This window comes from Maniola hyperantus, chromosome 2, assembly GCF_902806685.2.
Source record: "Maniola hyperantus chromosome 2, iAphHyp1.2, whole genome shotgun sequence".
Classification (NCBI taxonomy): domain Eukaryota; kingdom Metazoa; phylum Arthropoda; class Insecta; order Lepidoptera; family Nymphalidae; genus Maniola; species Maniola hyperantus.
This window is the reverse complement of record NC_048537.1, coordinates 6,432,614-6,452,454: the sequence shown is the minus strand read 5'-3', so window position 1 is coordinate 6,452,454 and position 19,841 is coordinate 6,432,614. Positions and strand designations below refer to the sequence as shown.

The 19,841-nt window shown below is 38.1% G+C and overlaps 1 protein-coding gene across 2 annotated transcripts; it reads right to left on the bottom strand.

The window, feature by feature from the left end:
• Positions 1-424: 424 nt before the first annotated feature.
• On the bottom strand, positions 425-18,055 carry LOC117989993 (uncharacterized). Of its 2 annotated transcripts, none has more exons than XM_069503051.1 (11): positions 17,865-18,055; positions 12,774-13,015; positions 12,009-12,163; positions 9,453-9,652; positions 8,707-9,235; positions 8,052-8,210; positions 4,617-4,813; positions 3,374-3,537; positions 2,583-2,786; positions 1,630-1,797; positions 425-1,021 (listed from the first exon to the last, which is right to left on the bottom strand). In XM_069503051.1, the coding sequence occupies exons 2-11, from the start codon at positions 12,868-12,870 to the stop codon at positions 558-560; spliced, it is 2,337 nt and encodes a 778-aa protein (XP_069359152.1). In that variant the 5' UTR covers positions 12,871-13,015; positions 17,865-18,055; the 3' UTR covers positions 425-557. The 2 variants fall into 2 exon arrangements, with proteins under 2 accessions (XP_069359152.1, XP_069359148.1); XM_069503047.1 differs by lacking the exon at positions 17,865-18,055 and adding an exon at positions 16,079-16,290.
• Between the last annotated feature and the right edge of the window lie 1,786 nt (positions 18,056-19,841).

The window sequence follows — 19,841 nt, the reverse complement described above, 5'->3', positions numbered from 1 at the left end:
AGATAGGTCGTATACAACAACTAAAAGAATGAACCCGAAAACCGTCGATTTGTGGTTACATCACACAAAAACTATACCAAATGTTATATCATATGAAAGGGCTTTACATATAGGTATATTCTCAAACAGATATTTATTTATTTTTATGCATAATAGTTTTTGATTTATCGTGGAAAATGTCGCAAAAAAACCCGCGTACGGAACTCTCGATGCGCGAGTCTGATTCGCACTTCGCCGGTTTTTATAAACGCTCGTGCAAATTGAAATCCATTCAAACAATTACCCACCTGCTTGTAGTTATTACGCTCACTGGAATAACTGATTATATTTTTTTGTCTAATTATTTGTCTACTCGTTTTTGTACCGCGAGGATTAACTCTATTACGATTTATGGATTTAGGTGTATTAGAAAAATATAAAAGTATAAGTTATTATGACTTTATAAAGTCCTTTAATAATAAATACAAACATACGATTTAAATACAATATTTTACACTTATGATATTTCAATAAGCTAATTTGTAGTCCTGAAATAATACTTTATCACATGATACTTATCAAACACTAGGTTTGTCGTTCTTTTTCACGTCATTATTAACAGAATTTTCACCATCGTTTTCATTATACGCAGGATTATCAAATCCAGAGTCACTACTGCCATCTGTAGTTTCGGGTACAATTAGAAGTTTTGGGCTTTTTGGCTTATTTGAGTCGTCATTTGTTTCAGTATCACAATTCTTAACTTCAGTCTTAGTGGCGTCATCTAGCGGCGTATTCATTTTTTCAGTCTCCTTTTTTGTAACTTCATGACTTGCGTCACGACTTTCAATGTCCAGCGAAGGCTTCTTTTTACAGATGTCGCTCTCGTCGATAAGTTTAGTTCGCTTTCGAATGTAAAACTGATTAAAGAGGTAGTAGAGGCAGCCGGTGACAAACATTGCAGCTGCGAAAATTTGATATGTTGGTCTTGTTCCGAAGAATTTCATTAAATAACCCCCGATAAGACTGCCTGAACCTTTGCCTGGAAAGAGAGCGTTGAAATTAAAAACTTTTGGATTAATAATAAAAATTGCTATTCGAACTTCCAAAAATGTCTAAACCAATTTTGATAAAATTTTAATTATGCTTCTAGATCGAGACTCATTGTATCGACCTGGAAATCAGTTCATTTCGTCTTCAAATCCCGAATTTCTTTACAAGGAATTACCTAACTACCACTAGAGAAACTACATCAAAAATTCTTCATTTACTTATGCAAGAACGTATTAAATTTAATGGTTATTAGAATAATGAAAACGTTAGGAGAGAGAAAGAAAGTCTTCCTTTTGGTTCGCTTTTTTTCATTTTTGATCGTTTTAAAAAGCATCATGAGAGTGTTAAGTTGGGGTACTCTTCTCGCCAACCTGGTGTGTTGCTTGAATTCTGGAGTAAACTTGACTGACTGGAATATTCCGGTGGCGGAGTATTGCAGGAGAGGTCTCATGTACAATGCCTATAAGTGCTGAATTCTGGTGTGAGCTTGGCTGACTGAACTGATTTGTCAGGACACCAGCTACCTTTCGTACAACGGACGGATAATGTATAAGTGCGGAAAAGAACCAGGATAGAAAAAGAAGTAGAGGATCTCACCGACTCCGTAGTATATTCCTCCCAGTAGTCCTTGTACGGAGGTGTCAGTGGTGGTGGACGACAGACTCGCTGCGTATGTGACGGCCGCTGTGAACGACAGAGATGACGTCACAGACTCCAACGCCTCGAACACCAGACACAGCCACGGGTTGTAGATCAGCGAGTAGCCTGTAAATGTTCCAAGACAATAATAATTACAATTCTCAGGTGGGGGTCGCCCTGCACCACCACACGTCAGCCGCGCACAGCCCTCCCCCCCATAACACGCAGTGGCGTGCAGGTCATAGAGGCATAAATGCACTGCTTACCCAGTTTTAACAGCTCAATGCATATTTTTCATGATGACCTGCCAGTAAACAGGTTCCTACCTAACTAATGCCTACCCTGGCTTCAAACTCTATGCACGCCACTGATAACACGGTGCGTATCTCGGCCCGGGTGTTGTGCGGAACATCCCCACCCTGATTGCTATCTCAACCTGTCGCGGACTATACAGTTTTGTCTGTATGAAGAGCATGCCACTGTCTCAGTGTCATAATCGTCTGTATCAATGACTGATCCTCATGACTTTAGACTTGTAAATTAGGTTTAGCTTAACAGTTTTGTATATTAACCAAATTAATACCCATATGTAGTTTATCAGAAGGTAACTTTAGGAAAATATAACAGGTAGGTACAACAAATTCTTAACTATAATTGGGTCATTACGAACGTGCGAACCGGTTCATAAATCATTTATATCAGACCTCTCGCTCACTCTTGCAGGTCTTATAGAACTAGAACATGATGCTCTGGTCGATAACCTGTTATCGACTAGGTAAGTATCAAAAAAGAATTTGTAGATACCTAGTCGATAACAGGTTATAAAGAGCTCGTGATCGTGATCGATCTATGATCGTATTTATGACCCAGTTCACACGTTCATAATGGTCCAGTTATAGGTATGTACTCACCAAGAAGTCTAATAGCATAAAAGAGGAAACCGATGAACAGAACGTTAGCATGGCCAAGTTTTTTAATGATCGGTCCAGATAGCACCAACAGAGGCAAGCCAGCGATTCCTCCCACCGTAATGGTGATGCCCATCAGAGAGCGAGATGCTCCCAGGTCTTGGAGCAACCAGAATAGGAAACTTTCGATGTAGCCCCACGCTGTGCCTGGAATTAATAAATAGCATAGATGGATCAACAGCAGTGGCGTGCAGGTCATAGAGGCATAAATGCACTGCTTACCCCAGTTGTAATGACCTGCCAGTAAATAGGTTCCTACTTAACTTATGCCTACCCTGGCTTCAAACACAGTGCACGCCACTGATCAACAGGTACCAATACTTTGGTTACTTCAATAATTTAAAAATTAAAGAACTTTGAATAGGTATAAAGTTTTGTTACATTTTACACTATCGATGGACTGCTCTAATAGTGGGGTTTTGGAATTATGCGAAGGAAATTTAAGGAATAACAACATAGTGACACAAGCACTGGGATCACAACCTTTAGAGAAGGAAGCATATGGTCCTCCTCTACAAACAGTTCAGACGGAAAATATGAGAATCTAAGAAATAATGAGGTCGAGTGTTTTGCTGAATGCTGTGCGGGATAGCGCAACCTTAATAAGCTATGTGCACCTCTGGGAGAACATGACATTCAACATACGTACCTAGGCAATGATTAACGAAGTTTCTATACATAAATAGAATTCAATTCTGTTACTAGGTATGAATAAAATGAATGAAAAAACTTACCCATAAGGAAGCAAGCAATAAAGAGCGCCACAATTTCTACATTTCGGAACACAGAAATAACATCGTCCAGCAGATTCTGTGCGGGCTGCTTGAACTCAAGATCAATACTCAGCATCAAAACACCGGAGAGGACTTTCAAAACTGCATACAGATAAAAAGCGGGCCTGAAATGTAAACAAGTTCTTAGTTTTTAAATATAATACATTTGTAACTGTATCTAGGGTATTACAAGCCCGTGATATCTGATGTCTCTGGTTCCGGATGGATGACAATAAATTAGGTATAAGTCCCGCAAATTGCTATTGCGCTGGAACCATGTCTAATTAACAGCGAAATGACGTCATTTTGACGTCAGCTGAAATAAAAATATACCATCAGCTCGAAACTTCAGTTTAGTGCTGACGTCACTAGAAATGGCGGCCACGTGCATTAGCAATTTGCGGGACTTTTATATGGTATATTCCTAATTCTTCTATCTATATTATCATTAGTCTCGACTACTTATTACCTCTTCAACATTGATGTCTTTCGTGTCATCTAATTTTTTCGCATATCTATCAGTGCTATCAATCTATTGCGGGCATTGCTTACTACAACCAGGTAGAAGTAGCGAAGGAGGCGACGACGGCGCAGGCCAGATTTGCCGTCGCAAAAATCAAGGCGTATTTAACATTCACATATTATTGTATATTCTGTGATTTGTTTCATATATTTATTTGTCAGGAAAAAAAGAACAACGAAGTGGCTACGGAATCGGGAAAGGTCGCGCTGAGCTCTACCTCTACCCTCCTTGATTCCTTGTAGATTAGTCACAACTAACAAGACATAAAATAAATAAGTAGATAGGTACCTAAGTCAATAAAATAATAATTACGCAGTCATGATTTGTATATTTTCATTTCATTTTCATTTCATTTTTCATTTCATTTTTCATTTTCATTTTCACCATCCTCGTACTTCAAGGATTATTATAAAAAAAAGAACTAGCGAAATCGGTTCAGCTGTTCTCGAGATTTGCGATCAGCAACACATTCAGCGATTCATTTTTATATATAGAGATTTTCAATAAAAAGTCAATAAAATAAATTTATATTATTATATAAGTATCTAGGATTTTTATGATAAGAGCGGCAGCAAATGAGTTATAATACAAGTTACAACGAAACAACAAAGTGATAAAAGCTACGAAAAAATGTCCATCTAAGTATAGTTCATACTTCATGGTAAATAGGTAGGTACCAACCTGAAATCTGTATAGCCTTTCCCCCTACTAGCATAATCAATAAGTAATCCGGAGAGCGGCGAAGAAATCATGCCGCCTATGCTGCCATACACTCTCTGAAGGCCGTAGTCTGCCCTCTGATCCCTCACGATCGAAATCACTGCTCCTTCAAACATGGCGAACGCTGTGCCGCCGATGATTCCGATGAATACACGAACCTGCAAGATTCAATATATTATGGTCATTATTATTGCAGCACCTTCGTACCTATAGTGAAATACTCGCCTATGTAGGTGTAAGTAAAGGTACTGAGGCAAATTATATTGAAGTAATATTACGGTATCATGTCACGTTGACGCCTATATAATTTTCCATAATACCAATAAAATCTCGCAATAAAATGTTCCATACCATTACTTATAATAGCGGTGATAGCCTAGTGGTTAATAGGTACGTCCGTATTAATCGGCTCGATCCCGGGCACGCACCACTAACTTTTCGGAGTTATGTGCGTTTCTTGCTTTAACGGTGAAGGAAAACATCGTGAGGAAATCTGCATGCCTGAGAGTTCTGCAAGTCTGCCAATCCGCACTGGGTCAGCGTGGCATACTATAACTCTTCTCACTCTGAGAGGAGACCCGTGCTCAGTAGTGGGCCTGGTAATGGAATGATCATGATGATGATGATGATGATTACCAACTAATAAATGCATAAGAGTGTGTCTTTTTTTTAAAATAAAAATAGCGAGCAAACAAGTAGGCGTCGCCGCCCATGAAGTTTCCAGCTCCAGAGGAACAAATGCGTTGCCAGTTTTTCAGGAATTCATTGGCCCTATGAATAATCCCATGTTGACGTTGAAATCTAGTGGGATGGGAACACCGCCGAATTTGTGGTTACATCACAAAAAAATTAAAATGTGTTCATGAACAAATAGTATTTTCAACTTTCAATTTACAACTTTATCGTTACATATTTTATTAACAATAAAATATTATAGAAAATATTATAATATTACAAAACAAACGGGGCCCTTAGTTAGCCGACGTCTAGGAGGTACATGGGTACCAGATATATTTTGTAAAAATAGGTACATGTACTTGTGCCTCTCGTCCTAAGAGTAGAAAAGACTTCGATCTTTTTTTAAATGCAGTTTACCATGATGCGAGTGAATACTGAACAATAATTGTTCGTAAAATCATTAACTTACAATAATATATGCTCGTAACTAAATATAAACAATCACAGACGAGGCAAGCTCTCATACATCGGGTACAAGGTTAGGTACGTGATCTATCACGTCTCGTCTATGCGATTATGAAACACCTGACATGTGCGGCCTTAAGCCACTCAAGCTCTATGTGAGCTTACAGGCTACAGCTACGATTTATTATATCGAATGACACGCAAAGTACGCAACAAATTATATAAGAGAAAGTACCTACAAATAAAATTATTAACATCGACGCCAGCCAAGTTTGCTAGGTCAGATTATCTATGGATACTTACTCGTAATTAGGCAATACCAAGTGTTGCAAGGCGTTGCTAGACGATATTGTACCAGCGAGTAGAGATTGTGTAGAGATTGTAATACAATCTCTACTTACACATAGGTACTTAATCTATATCTATATATCTATATATTATTTATTTATTTTTATTTATTTATTTACACTTTATTGCACACAACACAAAGTAAACATTGAAAAAACACAATACAGGATCTTAATCTAATAGCTGTAGCATGCAAAGGCGGCCTTATCGCTAAAGCGATCTCTTCCAGGCAACCTTTGACGAAAGGAATCACGAAAGCACGGGTTGGTGGTTATATTATATAAAAGGAAAAGGTGAACTGACTGATCTATCAACGCACAGCTCTAACTACTAAACGAATCGGGCTGAAATTTGGCATACAGATATTTATTATGACGTAGGCATCCTCTAAGAAAGGATTTTTCAAAATTCAACCCCTAAAGGGGCAAAATAGGGGTTTGAAATTTATATGAAAATCTGTCAGTTTTAAAGTCAGAATCGTGAAGTTGTGTATTTACCCTTATTGTTATAAACTTAGAAAACGTATATCATGGTTTTTGGAAAAAGTTGCCCCTAAGTAGAAAAATAAGGGGTTTGAAATTTGTGTAGTCCACGCGGTCAATGTCGCGGGCGTAAGCTAGTTACTAAATAAAGCTTAAAAATTAAACTGAAAGTACCCAGAAAACTCTAGATTACATATATCAAAGTTCGTTAAACCGCACACGGCAGGGAGTACCTATAGAACGGGGACAGAGTGGCAATGGGTCAGGCCGCAGCGTTGAGTATCAAGTTCGCCATTACGCAGTTAGTGACGATTATCCGGTAATCTTTCTATCAAGATATCCGCTTCCTAATCTGCATAGGTACGTTTTCTTCACGTGACTTTACCAAATTTTTCATGCGTTACATTGTGATTAGACTAGGACCTGTAGAACTTATAAGATGTCATGGGTAGAAGAAACATTGTGTGTGTATCTTGTTATTAGTTAGCAGGTACTTAGTAGTCACCATCATCATAATAAACCCATCGCCGACGCACTTCTGAGCACGGATATTCTCTCAGAATGAGAATAGTTTGGGCATAGTCTACCACACTGGCCTAGTGCGAATCGGCAGATTTCATACTGAGAATATTATGGAGAACTTTCAGGCATGCAGGTTTCCACTCCAAAAAGTTAGATTATGTGCCCGAGATCGACCCCCCAAATAGGAGGTCAACATCTTAAGCTCTAGGGCCTAGGCTGTCATCTCTTTCAGTTACTTTTAAGAAAGAAAGATAAATACAACAAATCAGCACGTTCATAATGTTGTCAAATAAATCACCTTCAAAGTTTAAAGTTATTTAAACTTTGAAGGTGATTTATTAATTGACAACATACCTACATTTAAAAAGTACATAATTTACGTTTTTTTAGATATACAGTAGAAACTCGATTATCTGGACTACCAACCGAAAATTGTTCGGCCAAGTGCGAGTCAGACTCGCGCACCGTGGGTTCCATACTCGGGTATTTTTTCCGCCATTTTGTACGATAAATCAACAACTATTATGAATAAAAATAAATAAAAATCTGTTTTATAATGTACAGGCAAAGCCCTTTCATATGATATCCCACTTGATATAGTTATCTTACTTTGAAAATTGAAAATACTATTATAGTGAACTACATAAAATGCACAAAACCCGCTTTTCTTCATACATTCAATTATCTGGATCCCTAACGACAACAATTAGTCCGATTAATCGAGTTTCCACTGTAGTTAGGTATGGTAAATATTAGTAGGTTATCACGTGGGTAGGCATAATAATACAATGTAACAGTAAAGGTTAAAAGATGATGAGTGAACTTGAGCTTTTTACGATATACTTAATATGAAACTGCACATAACAGATAACTAAGTATAAAAATTATTGTTTTAACTTACAGCCAAGTAAGCCCAGAAGGTAAATGAAGGGTCCAACTCAATTTGTTGTTGCCGGTTATCACAAAGGCTTTTTCTAGGTGCCATCGCTGCACAAGCCACCGAACACTTGGTCAGAGTCTTTGACGCTGCGTTTACCCAGACAGTGTCGCCCTCGACTTCCTGAAATAAAATTTAACATCTGCTAACACAAACTCACACAAAGTAGAAAAAAGTTAAACATTAAAGAAGAAATACCTTTTGTACTGATGGAAACGTTCATATTGTATCTCGAAAGAATTTATATAGGTACCGTTGAATATCAAGCTCTATAAAGATGAAAAACTTTATATTCAAAAAGGCAACCTTTTCACAACATAAAGAAATAAACTTCAGAGATTCTTATGTCGTTGAAATTCCATCCACTCTCACGAAACGCTTTGCGTCATCATTCCTCATACGCATGGCTAGAGTTAGGAATACTCTTGCGCGATCTGTGCTTCCTACTATACCAGTATCTTTAAAACAAGAGTGAATATGCATCTTCTAGGAAAACGCGGCCCATCTCAGGTCACACTTTACTTCCCATCAGACCGTGTGATTGTGGTCAAGACGTGAGTGGCTGTATTGAATTTAAAAAAAAACTGTTCCAAATTAGCGCAAAGGATTATACTCGTACCTCGTCAAAATTGTTTTTACACACTGTTGAATTAATTCCTTCATAGTCTTCATCTAATTTTGTATTATTACTTAGAGATATAGCATTCAACCAATAATTTCGAACTTCCGCAGCATTTTTCTGAGCGTCGTGAGTTATTCGAATACGAAACGTCTTCATTTCTTTGATTTCTTCGATAGAGTCATTGATGTAGTTCTTTTTTCCAAATAAACATGTGGCATTGTTTCCTTCATGGAAACAATCTATTTGATACAGTTGCGGCGAAGGAAAGAATATTCTATTACCAGCAACTTTAGTCGCAGTGGAGTTAAAATAGGGATCATTAGTCATAATACGCGATGTACTCTGGTCTCTTATCGGCCTTTCTTTCCGAGCTAACAATGAGGAAACCGTGTTGCGGTACACAAGGCGCTGTGACTCAGTTTGTGATTTCAAATGTACGTCGTATGAGTTTGCGTGGACAATAGCCTCTATTTCTCCTGAAGAAATTCCATGTGGTAACTCGCAAACAAAACCGCACGATAACATTCTGTGAAAACAATATTATATGCCACGTTAACGCAATTAAGAAATTCCTAAACAGTTTTTCTTATCTCAATTATTTTATTAACTTTTTTATCTTTCAGGCCTTTTGAAACAATGTTACATGAAACTGAACAGCAATCTATGTAATTTTATTAAAAAATAATAATCCAACACATTAAAAACAATCCTTCTCAAGATACATTTATTGACATAATACTTACGTAAGGTTGACATAATACGCAAAAGGATGAAGGGGGCTGCAAGGATGATCCCGAACTTGTTGCAGTCGTAGGGAGCCACTGTCACAGGATGCGAGCAAGTCAACGTCAGGGGGGAAAGTCACCGTGATGCGCCCTACTGGAACGGCTAGCAGGAGTAGCGCTGACGCCCCGCCGAGCGCAGAGGATAGAGCTAAAAGTAACTAGAAAAAAATTAACATGTTATAACATCTATGTATGTATATGATATTCTATTCGTGACGCACAATGTTGTGATTATTATCGCTTACGTTCACAAAATGGCACATACTTACTTAATTATTAAGAAAACACTTAAACGAAAATGTAAATTTACATTTTTGTATATATCATCAGACTGAAACCATTCCTGCAGTCAAACTGTATAAACAGGTTGGAGGCTTTGGGCTACTTTTAGTAGATACCTAATAATGTACCTATAATCGTTCTGAAATAAATACAATAATATTTTAATGTATGTAAGTTTCTATATTCCTTTTCGGCTTTTATATGGATTTATGTTTAACACCGGGCGTAATACTAAAAAATAAAAATAATAAATAAAATAATCTCCCAACTTGGAGTCTTAATTTATAGACTTCATGAAGAACACTGATGAAGTTAATTACCTTATACCTACTCTAATTTATAATACTGTTATTGATATGAAAAAATTACTTCTCCCTGAATTCATAATTTTAAAATCATTAAGTATCAAAATAACTTGAATATACCTACTTACTTAATGCAAAATTATTTTTAGTTTTTTATAGCCATTAATTAATTCAGTGACCATGTTCAGTGAGTGTGACATTCAGGAAAATAAAACAGCATCTGAATAAGCTTGTTATTGGCTTAAAAGAATTACAGGATGTAGCGTTTAAGAAGAATGATCAGCGTAAACGATTGAACCGTCATTTTGTGCGGCAATTGAAGTTGTCCAACAATGTCAGCCATGAATAAAGACGTGGACGACGATGTGCAAACACCGTGGTACGCGGAAAATAATAATTGCGCACCTAACACGTGTCGTTACGCAATATAATTGAATATTATCATTGCGATCTAATTTTATTAACATAATACAAAAATGTTAATAAAATAGTAGAATAGCTGCAACAAGTTCTTTGAAAATATTTTTGTAGAACAAAGGCTACCATTTGTAGTATTTTTAACTCTGTTTAACCAATTAAAGACAGTTAAGTTGTACTAAGTAAATGATAGTTGAATTAGAATTGGTTATGACCTAGAGGCCTATTATTTGCTCGTGCAGACTACGAGTTGATGTAGTTACTTACTATTGTTATAAAGTACCTACCGTGTATGGTACCGAACACAAAAGCAATGATCCCTATAGCCAATGTAGGCATACGCCAATAAAAGTCAGAGTCGCTTCCGTGACAGTGTGGTGACGCAAACGTGTCGTCCGTAGACTCTCGACTCGCTCTGATAGAACAGTACTACCCCTAATATGAGTTTTCACATCTCGAAAACTTTTATGGTTTCATGAGTTTTGATAGAAGATATATCTAATGTCAGAGCTAAAGCTTCTTTTATTTTACAAACTAGCAACCCGCCCCAGCTTCGCACGTGTGACGATTTTTCCGACTAAATTCACAATTATCATCATACCGGTAACTTGATTTCGAAAAATGTTCATTAACACCCTTCCTTCTTAGATAATCCTTAATTACTTATTATGAATTTGGTGAATTGATATTTGGTGAAAGCAGTATGAAAATCCATACAAAGTAGTTTCTGAGATTAGGCCGATCAAACAAGACAATACCGCGGGGCGGGCGACTTTTATATATGTAGGGATTTTTTTATTAAGGGCGCAAGTTGTACCTAGATATAGCTGGAAAGGTTTAGGTACCTCGACGCCGAATTACGTTTGCAAACACTATAACAACCTGTACTAGCGGTACAGCTGGTGCATAGGACAACATTCGACATTGCCATGTTGCCATCATACGAACACAATACAAGGTAATGGCTATTGTAATCAGAATTGGACAAAATCCAGTCATCATTGTGGATAAGCTTCAATTAATTAGATCTTTTGGAACGTAGAATGGATGGTCCGGACTCGGTTCCATCTAAATATCTATCAAGACATCTTTTTAATTGATTAAAAACTACCTATAGTAAATCTTTCGTTAAGTACACTTAACTCTATTATATATAATATGTAGCAATTTCTGAAGAATAACAGATTATGAATGCCTATGTTTAAGTTACATGTGCCTATGTTACTTATGTACCTATGTTTAAGTTACAAAAGTGGTCCAAACATTTCAATAAACGCTAATAAAATAAACTCATTAAAGTCAGATTCTAGTGAATTTTGCTTGTTGGACTCTCTGGAGTCTAGACTGTAGTCAGTAAAAATTCAACCCTTGAAGGGTTGTCCCCTGCCAAAGTCCGCAAAAAAACTTCGATTTAAAAAATGTGGAGTAGGTACTAAGTCTATCTTCTGTGGTACCCACTATTATTATGTGGTTGTATCTACCTCGTAAGTAAATATGCCTATTGACTAACCCTGAAGTTTCCGATCTTGTCAGCAAGCATGCCGGCGAGTGGGGGCATCACTATAGAGATGACCGGAGTCACTGCAGACATGATGGCCGTCTCCTCCACATTGATGCCAAGCTCTCGCATATGTATTGTGAGGTACGGGTACAAGACGAATAAAGCTAAAAATATACCAATGTTTAAGTACTTACTATAAGTCATTCTGGGATCCCTTCTGGGACTCTTGTTCGGTTAACCACCGCGCAATATTGAGCATAGCAATGCTCGATTTGTGTATGGATATTGCTTCCTCCTAAGTCCTACCTACAGCTTGCTTTCTCGTCGAACATCCTAACCATCTAGTGGCCCTAGTGGGAGCTCAATTTTGTACACCCCTGATTATTATTACGTAAATTAGTGAAGATTAGGTTAGGTAATTAATGTCGATCCATTTGTTAGAAGAAGGCAAACTTTTCCTGCTCTACATAAAAGTAAAATTGCATGTAGAGCAAAACAAAATGCCCGAATTGTTCGTTATCTTGTAACTACTCACAATAGGAATGTATTAAGTAGATACAATAATAAGTCCACTTGTTAAGATGATGAAATTCTAAAAATATGTCTAACAACGTATAGGTTTTAACTAATAACATTAAAGCATTAAACGCGCGTTCATAGAATCGGTTAAACTTAAATAACTAAGTAACCTTTGCTATATTCAAGGCAACGTGTGCCAACGGTGGTAAAACAATAAGTACCTAAGTATAATAAGTAAATCCAAATCATACTCACTTGAAGCGTGAACGAAAAATAGGATTTTAAGAGGCATAAGCTTCTTTTGTTTGAGATCATCTGTGATCCTTTTGAAGAAGGAGCGTATGAACTGCATTTCGCCGTGTTAAGTTGCTGCAGTTCAAAATAAATTTGTTTTTCCACACAAGGGCGAGTCCTACGTGGGAAAATGTTTTGTTATCCAATCCCCCGCATGTATTCTCACTAGTTGATTTTCTTGATACATGGAAATGTTCTTTTACCTGAAAGAAAAATTATATTTTCAGTTTTAATTTATTTATTACTAGATGATGCCCGCGACTTTGTCCGAGTGGATTTAGGTTTTTAAAAATCCCGTGGGAACTCTTTAATTTTCCGGGATAAAAAGTAGCCTATGTCCTTCCCCGGGATGTAAGCTAACTCTGTACCAAATTTCATCAGAATCGGTTGAACGGTTGGGCCGTGAAAAGCTAGCAGAAAGACAGACACACTTTCGCATTTATAATATTACTATGGATAGGTCTCTACAGCTATAAGTATTTTCCATATGATTAACAGAATGGTGCGTGCTGGCACTGCTATTTGCTAGTATCTAATAGTAACCTGTAACAGGAAGCACGGGTTGACCTGCCGAGTGCCGACACTGGTTGGCGGAACAATTATTTAAAACATGGCCTGTGGGCTAACTTGACACCACTGCAAGTTTTACAGTAATTCCAGAACCTGTTATAATGTTTATATGTCCATGTTACACCTAAATATTTGGGAAATTCTGTTAGAAGCCAAGAGACTATGAGAAAGCAGTCTGGTAGATACAGGGCCCGATGGAAGTACATCATTTACCGCAAGATGTTGACTCGCCAGGAAGGCGATGATCACGATCTTCAGTTATGAGGGACCGACTTGAGACAAAGAGAGATTTCTAAGAAGGACTCACAAGTCATAACTATGGATTGCGCGAGCACTTAAAATAACAATCAAACTTTTGAAATACTTAGTAATGAAAACCATAATTATAATATGTGTGTAAGTTGATCTAATTTGTGGAGAATGATGGGATGCTAGATGGGCAACCTTATAAATATTTATTACTAATCTAAATATATAAAAGCAAAAGGTGACTGACTGACTGATCCATCAACGCACAGCTCAAACTACTGGATGGATTGGGCTGAAGTTTGGTATGCAGATAGCTATTATGACGCAGGCATTTGCTGAGAAAGAATTTTTGAAAATTCAATCCCTAAGGGGGTGAATTACGGGATTGAAATTTGTGTAGTCCACGCGGACGAAGTCGCGATAAGCTAGTTGATCATAATTTTGTACTACCCACCCACCCACTAAGTAAGTCATCATCATCATCATGATCAACCCATCGCCGGCTCACTACAGAGCACGGGTGAGAAGGGTTTTGGTTTTTGCCAACCTACTATATTTTGCACCTAGTTATTTCTGGCCCATTGAGGGGTCTTCCACGAATGCATGGTAAGCGTCTAGCCGCTCTAAGGTCTTGAAAGTCACCCCATTATGATTGCATTATTAAACTAGCCTCAATATCGGCTATACGTGTTTCATTTTGACACTTTCCCTGGTGAAAATCTCGGGAAAGTTCGGAAAAGCTCCCGGAAACAAAAGTACTAACTAAGTAGCAGGTAAGTACAAATTATTTTATGCTGTAACTAATCAATACTATTTATTAAGTAGGTAAATTATGTTTTTGGATGAAAATCCTACCTTTAGTTTTCCCTTAGAAAAACATCGCCTACGCTACCTACACTTTCCACACTATATTTTACAATTCAATATGTGGAGATTACATGACGGACAAATGACAATAATATTATGAATATTCGTGATATATTATTATAATAACAGTTGATTGAATCGTCAGTTTTATGATATGGAAATATACAATAAAATAATGATGAGAAAACGTTGGTCTAACAATTGCGTCGGAGTCGTTACGAACGTTGCGCAAACTCACGCTCACCGCGGTTTAAAGGTTTCATAACTATAGGTACCTATTCAAATTTGAAACAACCAAATACAAATTGAATTCATAGTTTAGGCAGTGGTCCGACCTCCGATGATGAACGAGAAACGAGTACAACTCGAAACTATAAACGAGTTGGCAATCAGCGGGAAGCAAGTGTGTAGTTTCTACAGTTTTGTCGCCGGGCTATAAGCGAGTGTGCAAGTGCGACAAGCGACACATACTAGTTTTAGAGAGCAACTTTTTATATATGCATTTCTTTCGTTTACACGGAATGCACATTTATTGTGCGTTTCTTGAGAGAGAAAATCGCCGATAGTTAGACGTTTTCTCGCGCGGCGGTCGGACCACTACCTACTATACCTACGATCATCTCCTACTGTTGTGATTAAACCAATTGTTGTATTTTATTTACCTGATGCCCGCAACCGATAGTTTGGTCGGTTTCTTAATCAGTATGAAGATGGAATCGTTATAATTTGCGCACTTACATACATTTTGTACCGAGTTTGTGGTCTGCGGGGACTCTTATGAAAAGATAAGTAGGTAAATAACAGACAGACAAACAGAATTACTTTCGCATCTATATCTATCTATACTAAAAAAACTGAAAGTGGACGATTTCTGTAAAAATACTGTGTGTGTTGGAACATCATTTTTCGATTTTAAAGTGCTATAATCAGCCTCTATCAGCCAAATGGTAGTATATAGGAACGTGAAAAATCCATAGCAGTAGGTATTATATATAATCAATTTTAAAGGAAAACTATCATGGCAAAGTACGGTTCACATATCTGTTTTTCGAGGTTAATTGTGACTACGGAACCCTACACTGCGCGAGTCCCGCCACGCACTTGGGCGGTTTTTTTAATATATTTTTTATGTCGTGCTTACTTCTTGTCATGGGAACTGTGCGGCATTATGGCCTAAAGCCTTCTCAGTCCGAAAGGACACCCGTTCTCGGTAGTAGGCCGGTGTTGGGTTGATCATGATGTGATAATATTATGGCACCGTTTAGGTACAACTGTTCTTTCTTAGGTATGAAAGTTTAGTGCCTAGTGTATTTACTTAACACGTTTTATTTTCGCACTTATTAGAGCTTAATGTGATATTTATTTGAAAATCACTGAATTCCCGTCAATGGATTTCCCTTCTAGAAGAAAATTATCATGTTGCATATCATTTTCTGAATGACCACTTTTGTTGTTTTAATTAAATTTATTCCGAACTTATTAAGCATATTACTTGTTTAATATTTTAAAAAAAGATTTGGTCGATTAATTTTCCAATCAGAAGGAATCATAAAAAGAAAACATTTTTAAATCACACTCACCACAAATAAAAAATATGTTCTTATCGTAATAATTATAATTAACTTCACTCTTAATTATACCTACTGAAAACATTTACTACTTATTTGAAAATTTAAAATTTTAAAAAATACAATAATTCCGTTATTTTTATCTATTCTTTTTGTGGAGAATTGTCTTCGCGTTTTGCACGCGTCTCGGATCCAACGAGATTTGCGCGACACTGTCGCACCCGCAACACAATATCTAAGTACTCATGTGCCCGCAACCCTGTGTACTTCCCACCATAGTACCTAGTTAGTTGAGCGCCATTCGTACCACGAGGCCGAAACCATTCAAAAAGCATATCCGTGCCAAAGCATCGCCAAACTTCACAGCAGACAGCACGCTCTTTCGCGGTGAAAGCATATTGACCGAACGGACCGCAATAGTTTCTAGTCACGTTGTGCGTACAGTGACCTAAAGCTATTGTTTTGTTGTTAGTCCGTACGCCTACGTATAACGTATCTCTGACAAAATGGAGGAAGGACAAGACATGAGGACAATAATTTCCTTTTTTTCTGCTAACTAGCTTTCCCCTGCAGAAATGCTACGAGGCTCGTAGTACTCCGGTGCCTTTTCATCTCCGGCCTGATCTCACCTTTGAGGTGACCACCTTTTTGACGACCTCCCTGGCGCAGTGGTAAGCACTGTGGTCTTATTAGTGGGAGGTCCCGGGATCGATTCCTGGCAGGGATTTGGAATTTTATAATTTCTAAATTTCTGGTCTGGTCTGGTGGGAGACCTCGGTCGTGGCTAGTTACCACCCTACCGGCAAAGCCGTGCCATCAAGCGATTTAGCGTTCCGGTACGATGCCGTGTAGAAACCAAAGGGCATAGGTTTTAAAAAAACTTTCATACCGCTTCCAGGTTAGCCCGCTCCATCTTAGACTGCATCATCACAAATATCACCAGGTGAGATTGCAGTAAAGGGCTAACTTGTATCTGATAAAAAAAACTGTGGTAAGTAAATGTAAACTACATAGTTTAAAATGGAAGCGGGCTAACTTGGAAGGGGTATGGACGTTTCATTAAGCCCGTGTCCCGTACCCCTGATAGGTTTCTACGCGGCAACGTACTTCGTAATTTTCGCTTTATAATTCTTATTAGGATCAGTTCAGGGGGGCCGTTAGATCAGGTTACTCCTCGGGCCTCAAAGTGACTTTACTTTGATAGAAATTGTGAAAGAAGAAAATATCAGGGGCTAATACAAAATATCTTAAAAGGAAAAGGATCTGGTACAACGGGCAGTCGACGTTCGCCAGGAATCCAGGTGCTGAGGGTGAAATTGCTTGCGGTGGCGTGCAGTGCGCTTGAAGAAGAAGGAGGGTGGAATGAGGTCAGAGCACTTCCCATCATATGGACTGGGGGACTTCTATTTTTATAATAGCAGATTAGGCAGTATATACCTATCTTATCACCATGATTAACCCATCGCCAGCCCACTACTGAGCACGAGTCTCCTCACAGAACGAAAAGGGCTTAGGCCATAGTTCCCCAGACTGACTGGCAGATCCCGACTGTGACACTGGTCTAGTGTGGATTGGCAGACTTTGACACATTTTTGAGAACATTATGGCGAACTCTCAGACATACAGATTTCCACGTGATGTTTATTTATATTTAATTGCTTAAAACGCACATAACTCCGAAAGCATGCCCGGTATCGAACCCCGGACCGCCCGAATATCCCCTCCACTAGGCTATCACCGCGGTTATCACCGCTTCCTATGCCTCTACTCTATTCTATAGAATTCTAAAATACATTACCTTATTGAGTTATCAATGTACAGCAAACAGTAATCCGCTCGATATTTTTGGACAGTCATATTTTTATAGCCTTCACAGATCCGTGCGCACCCCGCGCCTGTGCCTGTAGGTCGCACCGTGAAGTGCAGAATCACAATGTCATTGTTATAACAATTGGTGTGATTATCTCTGTTTATAGCATTGAATTAACAATCTATAATCCAGACGTGTCGATACGTCCGTATGTGTCGCAACTCGCAACTCGCATGGCCGAGCTGGGTAGATCGCGTTACATACAAACAATATTATATTCATTCCACATTCTTATGTTCCATGGCTACTGGCTAGACAACAGGAAATTTACACAATGGCGTAAACGTGCAACTGCTTGCAGTATAAACCAGAGTAACCGGGTTCAAAACCTATATCTACACGCTTTCCTTCATAAAGCACGAGCTAACTCTAGTTACCCAGCCTACATCTTGTATTAGGACTAGATACCTATATACACTCATCATCATCATCGACCCATCTTCAGCCCACTTCTGAACACGGGTATGCTCTTAGAATGAGCAGGGCGGCCATTGGCACTGGGTGGCATTGGGCGGGGATTGGCAGACTAAAGTCTAAACGACACATTTTTGAGGACATTATAATATGAAGAACTCTCAGACCTGCAGATTTCCTTCACTGTTAAAGAAAGTGATATACTTAATTTACGAAAACGACCGCTTAACTATAGTGGTTAAGCGATCGGCCTCCTAGGTTGTCACCGCTTTTTAGGGTTCCGTAGCCATGTCTGTCTGTCCGTCTATAAGAGCATGCAAACTTCTACCGAAAATTGATTTGAACGAGATCTTGTAAGTAGTTTTTGATTTATCGTGCAAAATGTCGATAAAATACGATTGTAGTACGGAACCCTCAGTGCGCGAGTCTGATTCGCACTTGGCCGGCTTTTTTATCACTAGTTACCTACGCCTAGTGTTTATTTAAATTAGTTAGTTGGGCACCAGTCGACACTAGAAGGTATATTATAGTCCTTGAAGGTAACTTTTTGATGGTATTGAGTACCTACATTACAGAGTCAAGCGAAACCTACGCTATGAACCTGGAGAAAATAAATTTAACGGATATCTCTTTAGTCTTTACTGCCAATGAGAGACGGATACTTATTAGTTCCTCCCTACTAAATATCAACAACATTATTAGGTACTTAGGCACCTATAACCTACCTATTTAAAAATATTGATATTACAAATCTTCCACCAACCAACCAAATAGGTACCTAATATGAACTACGAACTTCTGTAGTATTCATAGAAACTGTGACGTTGTGTACATACCTACCTAACTTGGGCTAGCGGGAAAAGCATTCGAACGTTGTTCGTGCAGCAAATAGCAATATCTCATCAGACGGGATCTGACCTAGAAGGGCAAATAAGGTTGCGACGTGGTTTAGTAAAATGCTTCTACCTATCTAACTACCGCCCTATTTCAAGATTTCTGTGATAGTCAGTTGTAACAACCATAGAAATACGACTTATCTCAAGGATAACAACTCATACATTTACCTATATTTGTAAGTAAGTAAATAATAACAACAACTTAGAAGTAGCGAATTATGTAGGTATTGAAAGGTAAGTACTTAATATGTTCTAGTTGACCCACCCCGTCTTTGCAGGTAGGTTACGGTATTGAATTCCACGGAGTTTAGTTTGTTTGTTTACCTACTTACCTATTTATTTTTATGTATTTTTATTACAGTCTACTTTTTACCAAGCTTATTATTTAACCATCGATTTGGTGTTACCACAGTTCACGACAGTTAGGCAACTTGTAACAAAGTCCAGGCTTCGACGCTACTGGCAGGCCTCAAATATTACCTACTAGGTAGGCTATGAAACGAATATTTTTCTTTGATTTCACACGACTCACCCACAGCCTAATATTTGACATATCGTCGATTCAGGATTAAACCTAGAGTTCCCTTACTACTCT